The sequence below is a fragment of the Zootoca vivipara genome, chromosome 6 (assembly GCF_963506605.1).
Source record: "Zootoca vivipara chromosome 6, rZooViv1.1, whole genome shotgun sequence".
In the NCBI taxonomy this organism is placed as follows: Eukaryota; Metazoa; Chordata; class Lepidosauria; order Squamata; family Lacertidae; genus Zootoca; species Zootoca vivipara.
In genome coordinates this window covers 4,646,773-4,660,552 of record NC_083281.1, presented here as the reverse complement: position 1 = coordinate 4,660,552, position 13,780 = coordinate 4,646,773, and the positions used below count along the sequence as shown (strand labels likewise).

The following is a 13,780-nucleotide window of genomic DNA, read 5'->3' as shown; positions in this document are numbered from 1 at the left end:
GTGGAAGGCAAGGCCACCGAGGTGCACATTTTGGGGTGAGAGTTCAGAGAGCCTGATAAGAGGCATGGAGAGTTGTGTTTGGACCCAGGCCTGAGGTCTCCAACCCTGGCGACCCCTCACTCAATGTTTATACAGGCGGCCACTGCCCCCCCCCCAAAAAAATAAATACAGTCGTATCTCGGAAATCAGACGGTATCTGTTCTGGAAGTCTGCTCAACTTCCAAAATGTTTGGAAACCAAATCGTGGCTTCCGATTGGCTGCAGAAAGCGCCTGCAGCCAATCAGAAGCCCCGCCGGACGTTTGGGTTACAGAAGGTGGTTCGCAAACCAGAACAGTCACTTCCGGGTTTGCGGCGTTCAGGAGCCAAAACGTCTGAGTTCCAAGGCATTCGGGATCCAAGGTACAACTGTGGATTGAAATCCAGATGTAGCGGGAGAGAGTCCTGATCGCTCATGAGGAGACCCTTCCCAGAGCCCGGAGAGGACATAGGAAGCCCCAGAGCTTTGATTCTAGCTGTGGATATTTTGGGGTACATTATTTTTGGCACGGATTGAAGAGAGGGTGGAAGAGAGGGCGTTTAAAGGGTGCTTAGAGGGGGCTCCCCACCTTATGCGATTTCACCTATGCGTGTGGGGAGCCCGGAACACAACCCCTGCGAAATTGGGGGGACCCCTGTGTGACAAACAGAGAAGATGCCATCAGCTCCTGGTACCAATTACTCTGGAGCAAAGCAGTAAAACCCTCAAGCTACAGTGGTACCTTGGTTTACGAACTTAATCCATTCCAGAAGTCAGTTCTTAACCCAAAGCATTCCTAAACCAAGGCGTGCTTTCCAATAGCAGCAGGGGACTCGATTTACAAATGGAACACACTCATCAGGAAGCGAAACACGTTCTTATTCCAAGGCAAAGTTCACAAACCAAAACACCTCCTTCCAGGTTTGCAGCGTTCCTAATCCAAGTTGTTCATAAACTAAGCTGTTCTTAAACCAAGGTACCACTGTATAGTCAAAACACATTGGGTGCAATGGCCGGCGGGATTTCTAAATCTCTAAATCTCAAAAAGTATTCGCCAAGCATATAGAGCTGAATGCACTCTAATCAAATGCACGTTAAGTTGCGGGCTTACTGCAATGGAGAAAAATCAGGCGTACTTCAAGATTTCAACCGGGACTTACAACCTCCAGACTCTTTTTAGATGAGCTGGCATTCCTTTATTATACACATATGCAGCAGAGCCATCCTTTCCAAGACAACAAGCCAGGCAAACCTGGGACTAGACCTGATAATAAGATTCATGCTGATGTTCTTTACTTGACATCAGATGTCAAGGAGATAAACAACTATCTGACTTTTAGAAGACATCTGAAGGCAGCCCTGTTTAGGGAAGTTTTATCGTGTTTTTAATATTCTATTGGGAGCTGACCAGAGTGGCTGGGGAAACCCAGCCAGATGGGCGGGGTATAAGTAATAAGTTGTTGTTGTTGCTGTTGCTGTTGCTGTTGCTGTTGCTGTTGCTGTTGTTACTGGTATTATTACTTGGACTTTGCCATCTTAACCCGTGTGCAACTTTACTTGTTCCATGTGCCTGTTCCGTTTGCCATCTTTCATTTTTCCTCTGCTGTTTTAAAAAGAGATTTAGAAACTTTACAAAAAGAAGAGAGAGACACATGCACAGACTCAAACCAACTAACCCAATTTCACATGCACCACCTTAGGGAGGCCTTTCCTGCGGTGCCCCAAAAGGGACTAGGCGTCACTCGGAGTGGTTGCCGAGACCACATAACACCGGTCCTGAAAGACCTACATTGACTCCCAGTATGCTTCCGAGCGCAATTCAAAGTGTTGGTGCTGACGTTTAAAGCCCTAAACGGCCTCGGTCCAGTATACCTGAAGAAGCGTCTCCACCACCATCGTCCAGCCCGGACACTGAGATCCAGCTCCGTGGGCATTCTGGCAGTTCCCTCCCTGCAAGAACTGAGGTTACAGGGAACCAGGCAGAGGGCCTTCTCGGTGGTGGCGCCTGCCCTGTGGAACGCCCTCCCATAAGATGTCAAGGAAATAAACACTATCTGACCTTTAGAAGACATCTGAAGGCAGCCCTGTTTAGGGAAGTTTTAAATGTTTGATGTTTTATGATTTTCTGATGGGAGCCACCCAGAGTGGCTGGGGAAGCCCAACCAGATGGGCAGGATATAAATAATTTATATTATTATTATTATTATTATTATTATTATTATTATTATTATTATTACTCACCTCTAGGGTGGGCATGCTTAGTTGGGCCGGCAGGGTGGGCACCCCACAAAACATGTTGACTGACTGCTGGTGTGTGCAAGGCGGGTGGAAGCTCTTCCCGCCATCCATGGTGAGGGCCGAAGAGGGCATCAGGCTTCTTGCCGCCTCATGGAGGAAGCCCGGGATGAAACGAGGGGTCCCGGTTGCTGTGCGGTGGAGGAGGAAAGGAGAGCGAGAGGCTTCACCGGCACCCTCCTTGCTGCAACATGCCCTAAAGGAGCGAAAAGAGGGGGAGGGAGGAAGAAAGGCAGGCATTAAAGACGCTTTATTGTCTCGTAACATGAGTCCTCTGGTGTAAGATTTGAGCTCCGTCTTGCAAACCGTCTGATCTTACATTCTACAATTCCATTCAGCCAGTATGGGTGGAGAAAGCTGATTTGATGTGTGTTGGGGTTGAGACACCTGAAGGGCTTGCAGGTTCTCCCAACCCTGGGCTGTGTGTTAGAATCGTGGAGTGGGAAGGGACCCCAAGGGTCAACCAGTCTGACCCCCTGCATTGCAGGAATCTCAGCCACAGCATCCATGGCAGGTGGGCATCCAAACTCTGCTTAAAAACATCCAAGGAAGGAGAGTCCCCCGCCTCCCGAGGGAGACTGTAGTGGCGCTCCAGCAGAGAGTGCGAAGGCAACCCCCTCCCCGTACTTCACAATCCCTCCGATTTCGCGGAGAACCCACAAATGGACAAGCAGAATCCACAGCCACAGTGGCTACCCTCAACCTCCATCGCTGGAGGCTGAACGCTGGGGATCCCCAGTCGGGAGAGCCCTGTTGCGACGGCGGTGAGGTCCCCCTCCTGCCCGTTCCCCCCCCCCAAAGTTTGGCTGCTGCGCGAACATGTCACAGGCCCCTGGTCGGAGCTACCGGCTCTCCTGATGTTCAGATAAGGGTCTTGCACCACAGGGCCTGGGAACAACTCCGCATGATGCACCAGAGCTCCAAGGCAAAAGTCTGTGGCCTGGGGGGACAGCCGGTTTTGCAGATCGGCTGCCGCTGCCACCTCTATCTTGAGGTCTAAAATGCCTGGCATTCCTTGGAAAGCGACAAAGCTACGTCGGGGCTGATTTCGCAAGCAGGGTTTCCCCTTCTGTCTGTGACACACGAAAGGAGAAATCAGCTGCGCGAGGGCAGCCAAAGATTTGCAGGAACTCTGCTGTGAACTTTCACCGTTAACAACTTCCATTCCAGACAAACGGCTCACCTTTAAAAAGGCCAAGCTAGAGGACATGAGACCAAGTCAAGCACCCGGTCGTCACAGTGGACAACGAGATGCTGCTGAGGGTGTTTCGCAAACTTGGGTCCCCAGCTGTCATTGGACTACAGTGTTCGAAATCTCCCAGGCGCGTTTTGCAAGTGGCGTAGGTCCAATTGCATCCCTGTGAAGAATCTCCTTCTGGCTGGCCCCTCCAGCTTTCTTAAGCAGCTCAGCAGAAGAGCATATTCACTGCATTTATATCCCACATTTTTCCCCAAGGAGTCCATGGTTCACCCTCCCCCCCCCTCAGTTAATCCCTAAAACGACCCTGCGAGGTAGGTCAAGAGGTTGCAACTGACTCTAAGAGCACCCCGTGAGCTTCCTGACGGAGTGGAGATTTCAACCCTCATCTCCCAGGTCCTAGTCTGACCCTCTAACCACTACACCTCACTGCCTTCCTAGAGTCCTTCTGCTATGGGGCAGCTCTATAAACAAAGTAGGTCAGTGATGGGCAACCTTTTTGACTTGGTGTGTCAAAATTCGCCAAAAAACCGAGCATAACTCGGGTGGTGTGTCACTTCGAGAAAAAAACCATAATTTCGCGATATTTATAGTTTAAATAACAAAAATGTATAATTGTAATATATAACTGTGTTTAATAAACCAAAAACTAATTATTTAACCAAACCAAACCAAAAACCCCTTATTTATCACAAAGTGCCTAGAGTTGTTGAGCTTTTTGGGGGGAGCTGCTGACCAAAGTTATGGAGGTTTTTTGGGGGAGTGCAAAAGTTGCTTTGCTTTTGGGGGGGGATGCCCCAATGCCGCTGCACTTTTTTTGGGGGGAAAGAGAACAGAAATAAACGACGAATAATACCTTCGCTGGAACTAACACGCAGCACCGACATAGTCTGCCAAAGCACCAAAAAAACCCAGCACAGAACAGGTTAAAAAATGAACACTGTTATAATCATTGTCTGCCAAAGCAGAAAGGGTTAAACAACCAATCTCTGGCTACCAGCAACAACAACAACAAAGGATCCAGGTTTTAACAGCGGAGACAAGCTGTAGCGGAGACAAGCAATAGGAGGAGTGGGAGAACAAATGGGGGGAAAAACAACAACAACAGCGTGAATGGGCCGATGGGGCGTGTGCCAGCAGTGAGGGCTCTGCATGTCACATCTGACACGCGTGTCATAGGTTCGCCATCACTGAAGTAGGTAAATAAATAGGGAAGAAAGCAAAATGTCACTTAGAGAAGGATCTGAAACAATTAATTGAAGCCTGAATTTGTTTCATTCTGGATTGTTTTATTTGGTGTCTTAATGTGTTGTCAGCTGCTTTCTTTAAACTATAAAGCGGTATAGAAATGAAATGAATAGTAATAAGAAATCTCATTGTAAAAAAGAAACGGCGCCATTTGGTGATTAGCTTATACATCTGAGTTTCTAATACTGAAAAGATGAGGTGTCAAAGACAGACAGAGAGAGGGGGTTCATGTCACAACCTTTGGCCTCTTCCCCACTAAGTGGTTTCATCCCCATGGCATGCGGCCCCCGACAGATCACTGCTAACAGGTTGTGGCCCCCAGGAGGGAATACGCCTTCCAGCTTTGCTCAACAAGACAAGCCTTCCTGAGAGCCAGCTAGCCTGATTTTCTACAAGTCCACTCCTCTCACCTGTGTAGGAAAGTGATTATTTCTCTTGTGCCATGGTTCCTACACTAAAGAAGGCCACCTGGAAGTCACTGCCCCGTGTCCCGCCCCCCCCCCCCCCGCTCACTGCTGTGAACCACAGGCACCCCCAGCTTAGCACTGTGCCCAGAGTCCTTTGCCAACGCTCAACGTTTCCCACTTCGAGGCGCCCTGCAAACAAAATCTAGGAAGTTTGCAGAAGCCGCAAACTTTTGCCTAACAAGGGGCTCAAACCCACGACCCCGAGAATGAGTGTCTCGTGCTCTACCAGACTGGAATTGGAGCTGGGAAAGCATATGGTGGGGGGGGGGAAGAGGAGGAGGACGCCGAATAATTTAAGGAATGGGAAGCTTTAAATCTCTCGCTTGGCTTTCTTCCTAAGCAAGCGACACATGGCTTGTCCTTTACGAGCAAAGCCATCTCCTTTTTACGACGCCGTTAAAAGAACGTAGCTAAAAAATACTAGCTGTTTAAAAGGTGCCAGTCTGTGCTCTTGAAAGACGTCCAGGTGTTCCCAGCTCTGGGACTGCTGATGTCCTTTCTCATTACTTTAGAACCATGAAACTTGTACGGTCCTCTATTCTGACCCCCTGCGATGCAGGAATCTTTCGCCCTGCGTAGGACTCGAACCCACGACCCTGAGATCAAGAGCCTCATGCTCTGCAGACTGAGTGATATTGACACCTTATAAGAACTGAAAGGGTCCATATGCTATTCTCTGTGTTCCCTTCCGCGGCAGCAAGGAAAGAGGCCCTTGAGGAGGGCGGCAGAATGTCCCTCCCCAATTGTCACCTGCTCTGACTGGCAGCAGCTCTCCCAGAATCGTGGGGTCTTTCCTGTCAACTGCTCTGCAGTCCCCTTTAAAGATTAAAAAAAATCTGGAGATGCTAAGGCGTAGAAGGTAGAATGAAGGTAGAATTCGGCATTGTTGGATGGGCGGGGGAGGGGGGAAATCTGAGCATTTTTTTTAAATGCTCAAGTTTCTAGCCCTCAGGCAGCTGGGACAACATACCTGTGGCGTGGAATCTCACAAAAGAGGAGGCCCGTTCTTTTTTCTCTTTTCTTATTTTGAAAACGGCGTTCCCGGTTCCCAGGAGCAGAGCCACCCTTTGAATAGATTATGCAAAACCACCGTATAAAGGCAATCGTTCTGCATAATTCAAGCAGGATGAAGAAGCGGAGAGAGAAATCTCTCTCTGTACAGACAGGGGTTCGAGAAAGGTGAACTCAGACTTACGGTAGATTCCCCCGCTCTCAAAGGCGGCCAGAAGGTGGTGTCTTTTATAGAATCACAGAGCTGTCAAGCTGGAAGGGACCCCCAAAGGTCATCCAGTCCAACTTCCTTTCCAATGCAGGAACCTCAACTGAAGCACCCAAGACAGGTAAAGACAAGCATCTCTTCTTCTTTTATACCCCAACCTTCCTCCACAAGGTGTGTCATACACGGTCCTGCCCCTGCTTGCCTCCTCGCAACAACCCTGCGAGGTAGGCCAGGGCGTACAGCAGGGTTGGGGAGCTTTTTCTCAGGCTGAGGGTGGCATTCCCCACCGGGGGGGGGGGAACCACATACCAGTGGCTGGCAGGGCCAGAGGGGCAAGTAGTGCAATGAAGGCACTACTCACTTTTGTACGGTAGGCTTGTTTCTAAACACACAAACTTCTCTATCCTTCATCCAAGCCCACAAAGAGTTCAAAAACACGTTCCAGACAGGCCAAAACACTAAATGAGTCTCCCCTGGCTTCCTAGATTCCTTCTGCTGGGGGGGGGGGCAGCTCTATAAATGCAGGAACCAGGCTTATTGCTCCATTGTAAAAAGGTAACAGTAAAGGGTAAGGGACTCCTGAACGGTTAAGTCCAGTCAAAGGCGACAATGGGGTTGCGGAGCTCATCTCGCTTTCAGGCCAAGGGAGGCAGCGTTTGTCTGCAGAAAGCTTTCCAGGTCGTGTGGCCAGCAGTACTAAACTGCTTCTGGCGCAACAGGACACCGTGATGGAAACCAGAGCGCACGGAAACGGTGTTTACCTTCCCGCCACAGTGGTACCTATTTATCTACTAGCACTAGTGTGCTTTTGAACGGCTAGGTTGGCAGGAGCTGGGACAGAGCAACGGGAGCTCACTCCGTCATGGGGATTCGAACCGCCAACCTTCCAATCGGCAAGCCCAAGACGTTCAGTGGTTTAGAGCACAGCGCCACCCATGTCCATTGAGGCCAATACTGTGAAAACGGTCAGCAGGGACTCTCTTCTCTTGAGGACCGGGAGTTTTTCCCAGCCCTGCCTGGAGAGGCCAAGGATTGAAGCTGGGGCCTTCTGCACACATAGCAGATGTTCTGCCACAGAACCGTGCCGATCCAATGGAGCTTCCGTGTTCCATGGCAGCGTACCTGAAAAGGGCAGGTGCAAAAGGCGAACAAGGTAGGCCTGTTACTTTTTGTATTTGTGAATTTCTCAGCAGCTTGAGATGGTCAGAAAAGTGAAACGAGTCAGATTCTTGGTCCCGTCCTTGCAATTCTTTATTTCTACACCTGCAACGGAGTCTTTTTTTTTTTTTAGCCACTACTTCTACTTTTTAATACGGGTTCGCTCCTCCTCCCCCTCCCCCCTCCTTTTCCCAACTTTGCAAGAGCTTTTGATAGGAAATCTGCAGCCGGCGATTCCCGTAAGAGCAGCTTCAGCCGGGCTTCCTTTACTTACGTTTTACGAAGGGTAACTTATTATGAAGAGTATAAAATCAATAGCGCAGAGGAGGGGAGAGAGAGAGAGAGAGGAAAAAGAGACCTCCCTGTATTATCTGCTTTGCCACCCGCTCCTGGAACACTTAAGATTTTCAATTTAGGCAGGTGAACCTTCCTTCAACGGAGAAAACTTGCTCCGGTTGAGAAAGAGAAAGTTTGCCTGGTTATACTGAAGGCGAGCGGAGCAGAGAAATTCCAAAACAGCAGCCAGGGATGTGCGGACGGGAAATAAAAATTCCATTTCAAGTTTCTAGCCCTCAAGCTGGAAAGGGAACCGAGAAAGTATATTATCAGCAAAACCCAGGGGGAAATGTCAGAATCTTATGGTAGACCAAGTTTCTGAAGCTGAGGCCATTGGGATTTTGCTTTGACCTGCACAGCTTAAGCAAGCCAAGCAAATCCGTGCAATTTATTCTACCTTTGCTAAAGACAACAGGAGACATTAGCTAGCTTGCTCCTGTGTGCAGCATGTCAACATTCCTAGAATCATAGAGTTGGAAGAGACCACAAGGGCCATCCAGTCCAACCCCCTGTCGAGCAGGAAACACCATCAAAGCATTCTTGACATATGCCTGTCAAGCCTCTGCTTGCAGGCCTCCAAAGAAGGAGACTCCACCACACTCCTTGGTAGCAAATTCCACTGCCCACTGCCGGGGCAGAAGGGAAAGAGAATAAAAAGAAAAGAACCCATTGTCTTAATCCCCTAGGCCTGGTCACTTGGAGAATAGAATAGAATAGAATAGATACTTTATTGCCATTGTACATAGTACAACGAAATTGCATGCCATCCCATAAAAAACAATATAAAAACACAATTACAGCCACACACACACCCATCACAACTCCCGGGATCATACGGTATTATTTAGTTACAGCATTTAAGATGGTTATAGCTCTCGGATGGAAACTGTTTTTTAATCTATTCGTTCTTGATTTAATTGTTCTGTATCTCTTGCCCAAAGGCAACGGTGCAAAAAGACTATATCCAGGATGAGATGAATCCTGTAAAATATTACTTGCTTTTTTAAGGCAACGGGAGTTGTATAGTTCTTCCAGAGATGGGAGAGGATGACTGATAATCTTTTGGGCTGTGGTTATGACCTTCTGGAGCACTTTCCTGTCCATGACTGTGCAGCTGGAAAACCAAGCACAGATACACTATGCAAGAATGCTCTCTATGGAGCCTCGGTAGATAGAAGGACACCAGCAGTCTCTCACTCAGCTTGTTCTTTTTTAAAAGTCTGAGGAAATATATTCTCTGCTGGGCCTTCTTCACCAGAGCAGTGGTATTCGCCCTCCAGGTCATACTGTGCTCGATAGTAACACCCAGGAACTTAAAATACAGCCACCCTCTCCACCTGGTCTCTGCCAGTATACAGGGGCTGAATGCCCGCCTTTTTCTTCCTGTAGTCCACCGCCAGTTCCTTGGTCTTGGCCAGATTATTATCTCCACACCAACCATAGAGCCACTCCACCTCGTCCCGATAGGCGGACTCATCCCCCCCCCCCCCAGAAATGAGCCCCACCACAGTGGTGTTAGAAAAGGTCTCGCTCGCCACAGGAGCTTCCAGGCGTTCACAGGATGGGGTACAGGGGAGTTGAAGAAGCACAGAACCATCACTTCCTTCTGCGCTCCAAATGCATTTTGAATAATTCTCTCCCCCACGAATTTGCCCAATTCTCTTTTAAAGCCATTCAGGTTGACAGTCGCCGCTGCCTCCTGCAGGAGGGAGTTCCACAGTTTAACTCTGCACTCTGTCCCGATAAATCGATGCCCTTTATAATTTTACAAACGTCTTCCTTGCCCTCCCGCAAAACTACAAAGCCCCAAACGCTGCAACCTCGGTTGCCCTTTTCGCAACCTTTTCCGACTCTACAATATCCCTTTTGAGGAGAGGTGACCAGAACGGCCTGCAACATTCCAAACACGGTTGCGCGCCACAAGCTTGTATAAGGGCATTAATGACATCAGCGCTTTTACTTTCAGTTCCTTTCCTAACGATCTCTAGCGTGGAATTTGCTTTTTTTTTTTTTTTGCAGCTGCCACACACTGGGCGGAAACCTTCATCAATCCAAGGCTCCTGGGTCAGCCACCACTAGCAGAGACACACACAGAGACACACACAAACACACACAAACGAAACCAACATCACAGCTAAAAAAGCCAATGCAATTCTGGGCTGCATCAATAGGAGTCTAGATCAAGGGAAGTAATAGTACCACTGTATTCTGCTCTGGTCAGACCTCACCTGGAGTACTGTGTCCAGTTCTGGGCACCACAGTTCAAGAAGGATACTGACAAGCTGGAACGTGTCCAGAAAAGGGCAACCAAAATGGTCAAAGGCCTGGAAACGATGCCTTATGAGGAATGGCTTAGGGAACTGGGTATGTTTAGCCTGGAGAAGAGAAGGTTAAGGGGTGATATGATAGCCATGTTCAAATATATAAAAGGATGTCGTATAGAGGAGGGAGAAACGTTGTTTTCTGCTGCTGCTCCAGAGAAGCGGACACGGAGCAATGGATTCAAACTACAAGAAAGAAGATTCCACCTCAACATTAGGAAGAACTTCCTGACAGTAAGAGCTGTTCGACAGTGGAATTTGCTGCCAAGAAGTGTGGTGGAATCTCCTTCTTTGGAGGTCTTTAAGCAGAGGCTTGACAGCCATATGTTAAGAATGCTTTGATGGTGTTTCCTGCTTGGCAGGGGGTTGGACTGGATGGCCCTTGTGGTTTCTTCCAACTCTATGATTCTATGATTCTATCACTCTGAACCGTGTAGGCCAGTGTCTTTCAACCGTTGTGCCGTGGCACCCTGGAGTGCCTAGAATGAAGGTCAGGGGTGCGGAGGGCAACACTGGCCTCCATCCCTCTTTCCTTCCCTCCCTCCACTGCTGCCCTCTCGTGTCTCTGCCTCCCAAAGGCTTGCATGGCTGTTTGTTGCAGCAGCCCTGGCTGCAAGCTCCGCAGGCGAATGGTGTGTCTGGGGCTGGCCAAGGGGTGCTGGGTGCCAGGGGCTGAAGTGGCCTCGGAGTAAGAAAGCAAGGGGGCGAGGGAGCCCAGCCAGCCCGCCAGTCCTTGCTGTTAGGAATGGGCAGACAAGTGGGAGGCCAGGCAGGCACCACGCTGGCATTTCTTGTGCTTGCTGTGTGTGAGGCCTGCCTGGGAACTGAGTGCTGCCCAGAGGACTCCCAAGGAGAGGGGAGAGGAGGCTGAGGGAACACTCCACAAGGGAGGGTGTTTGGAAAAGGGTGAGGGGCTCCCAGCTCTGCAGAGAAGGGGGGACATAACTGGACTCCTGAGGCGCACAGGGGTGCCGCAGAAAAAGAATGTATTTGGTCAAGGGAGCCGTGGACTCAAAAAGGTTGAAAACCTCTGGCCATTTTGCTCAGCTTGGAGAGGCTCTCTGCAATCTCTTTTTGCTTTAGCCACCCTGAACGATCGCAGGGACACTTCCTGGACACCTGAAATGTTTCTCCAGCTGTGCGAACGGCGAGACTCTTGCTGAGCCAGCGTTCCCTAACCAGCACACCGAAATATGATCCCTCCGGGGCAATATCCGATTGCCCAGTGCGCATTTATAGGGGTGCCCAGCAGCTTTCAAAGAGGCAGCGTTTAATTATCCGAGCTGATAAGCTCTCAGCCGGCTCTGATAGATGGGACCACGGGCAGAGCAACAGTAAAAAAAAAAAAACATGCTGCAAACCGAAGGGTCAGGGTGAGGAGTAGTGATTTATACGTTCTGAAAATGCACGTGGTACAACTGTTCCCCCAAGGGCCGTGCCGTTTCAGAGAACGTGGTTGGCGGGAAACAGAAGTTTTAGTGCTTCGCCGGCAGTACGCGGCACAGGCAGGGACCCCCAAAGGTCATCCAGTCCCACCCCTTCCAATGCAGGAACCTCAACTAAAGCATCCAAGACAGGTGGGCTCATCTCTTTATATCTTCTTCTTTTATACCCCAACCTTCCTCCACAAGGGGTGTCACACACAGTCCTGCCCCTGCTTGCCTCCTCGCAACAACCCTGTGAGGTAGGCCAGGGCGTACAGAAGGGTTGGGGGGGGCTTTTTCTCAGGCTGAGGGCTGCATTCCCCACCGGGGGGGCACATACCAGTGGCTGGCAGGGCCAGAGGGGCAAGTAGTGCAATGAAGGCACTACTCACTTTTGTACAGAAGGCTAGTTTCTAAACACACAACCCTCTCCATCCAAGCCAACAAAGAGGGTCATGTAGTCTAACACCCCACCCCCACCATGTAGGAATCCCAAGTGAACTATTCTAGCTTCCATCTGGGAGAGGCTTGTTAGGCCCACTGAGGGGACATGGGAAGAAGGGGGGAGCGTTCACACATGCACTGCTACGTAGAAGGGGCCGTGGCTCAGTGACAGAGCACTGCTTCGTACACAGAAAGCCCCGGGTTCAAAACCCCTGGCATCTCCAGTTCTGACTTGATATAAGGCATCTTCCTGTGTACCTATTTAAAGCAGTGCTTTATTCCAAGTAATGAGGACTAGGGTCTTGCTTTGTTTTTAGGGAAAGGAGCGTTGCTCAGTGGCGGAACATCTGCTTGGCATGCAGAAGGCCCCAGGGTTCAATCCGCAGTAGCTCAATCCCAGGTAAGGCTGTGAAACACACCCCGCCCCCACAAACCTGGAAGCTGCTGCTGCCAGTTGGTGCAGACAATATCGAGCTAGATGGGCCATTGATCTGACCCGGGAGAAGGCAGCTTCCTGTCTCCACTGAGGTAAGTCTTGCAGACCCAAATCGTTTTACTTCTGGTGCAACCTTAAGTCTCAGGGCGGTTGCATCAACTAAAAATACACTTTTAAGAAAGGGGAGGGGAACAATCAATAAACCATGAAACAGACTCAATAAAAGCATAATACGTTGCAGCTAAGAATTGCATCTGCAGGGAGGGGAAGCTAAGAATTCATAGGTCAGGATATAAGGATAAACGATAAGAAGAACTTTCAGGTGGCAAAGGCTGCTCGGCGGCGGAACGGATGCCCTCAAAGGATTGCAAGCAGAGGCTGCGTGGCCGCCTGTCCTTTTGCTGGGATCCCTGCCTTGCAGGGGGTAGGACTGGATGACCCTCGGGGACCCCCTTCCAATGCTACGATCCCGTGATTCTATGAGGAGGGTGCCCCCTTTTCCAAATCCCGCACAAAGGGCAGAGGAACAACCTCAGCTGGCAATGTGGCTTTTACACGTCACCCACCGGTGCCCAAGCCTACAAGCACTGCCAACGATGTCCTCATCTGCTACAAGCTCATACCAGTCGCTCGTTTTGCTGAGAAATCAGCTTCAGAAAAAGGTCTCTGGGCCTCCATCTCTCTGGCCCGGTTGGCAGAGGAACCTAGGAGAATCGCCCGCCCCCAACCCAATAATCTTCAATATACACGTGTTCCCGGAGATGACTTTCTAGCTAGGGTGGCTTTGATTTAAATTAAATCGATTTAAATAACTAGTCAGTAAGACTTGATTTAAATCACTTTTTTTTTACAGAAAGACTCATTCTTGCTGGTAGAATCTTAATATTTACAACCAGATGAAGGTTTCATTTTGGGAATAATAAATTTTCAGAGTAGATTTTGCAGTTATATTTAAAAAATTACTGATTTGGTTATACTATTAGAAATACATAGGCAGATAATTATGAAATCATTGTGAGGTTTAATAAGTTAACTGTTTATATTTGGGCAACCTTTCTGCTTTATTGGAAGGAGAAAAATAATCATTTCCTTAATAACAATTTATTTAACTAAAACAGTAACATTATAGAATATGTATTCATGTTTGTTAACTTATATGGTTAAACGGTGTGGGGTGTTTTTTTTAAAAAAACTGAGTTTGTTGTTGTTTTGTTGT

General features: G+C 49.1%; 1 protein-coding gene across 4 annotated transcripts in view; it reads right to left on the bottom strand.

The window, feature by feature from the left end:
- SBNO2 (strawberry notch homolog 2) overlaps positions 1-13,780 on the bottom strand; it is a 109,677-nt gene that overhangs the window by 76,276 nt on the left and 19,621 nt on the right. For all 4 annotated transcript variants that reach the window (XM_060275329.1, XM_060275328.1, XM_060275331.1 and 1 more), the window contains exon 2: positions 2,260-2,509. In XM_060275329.1, coding sequence (XP_060131312.1) covers positions 2,260-2,388 — 129 coding nt within the window. In that variant the 5' untranslated portion in view covers positions 2,389-2,509. The remainder of the gene's footprint in view (positions 1-2,259; positions 2,510-13,780) is intronic.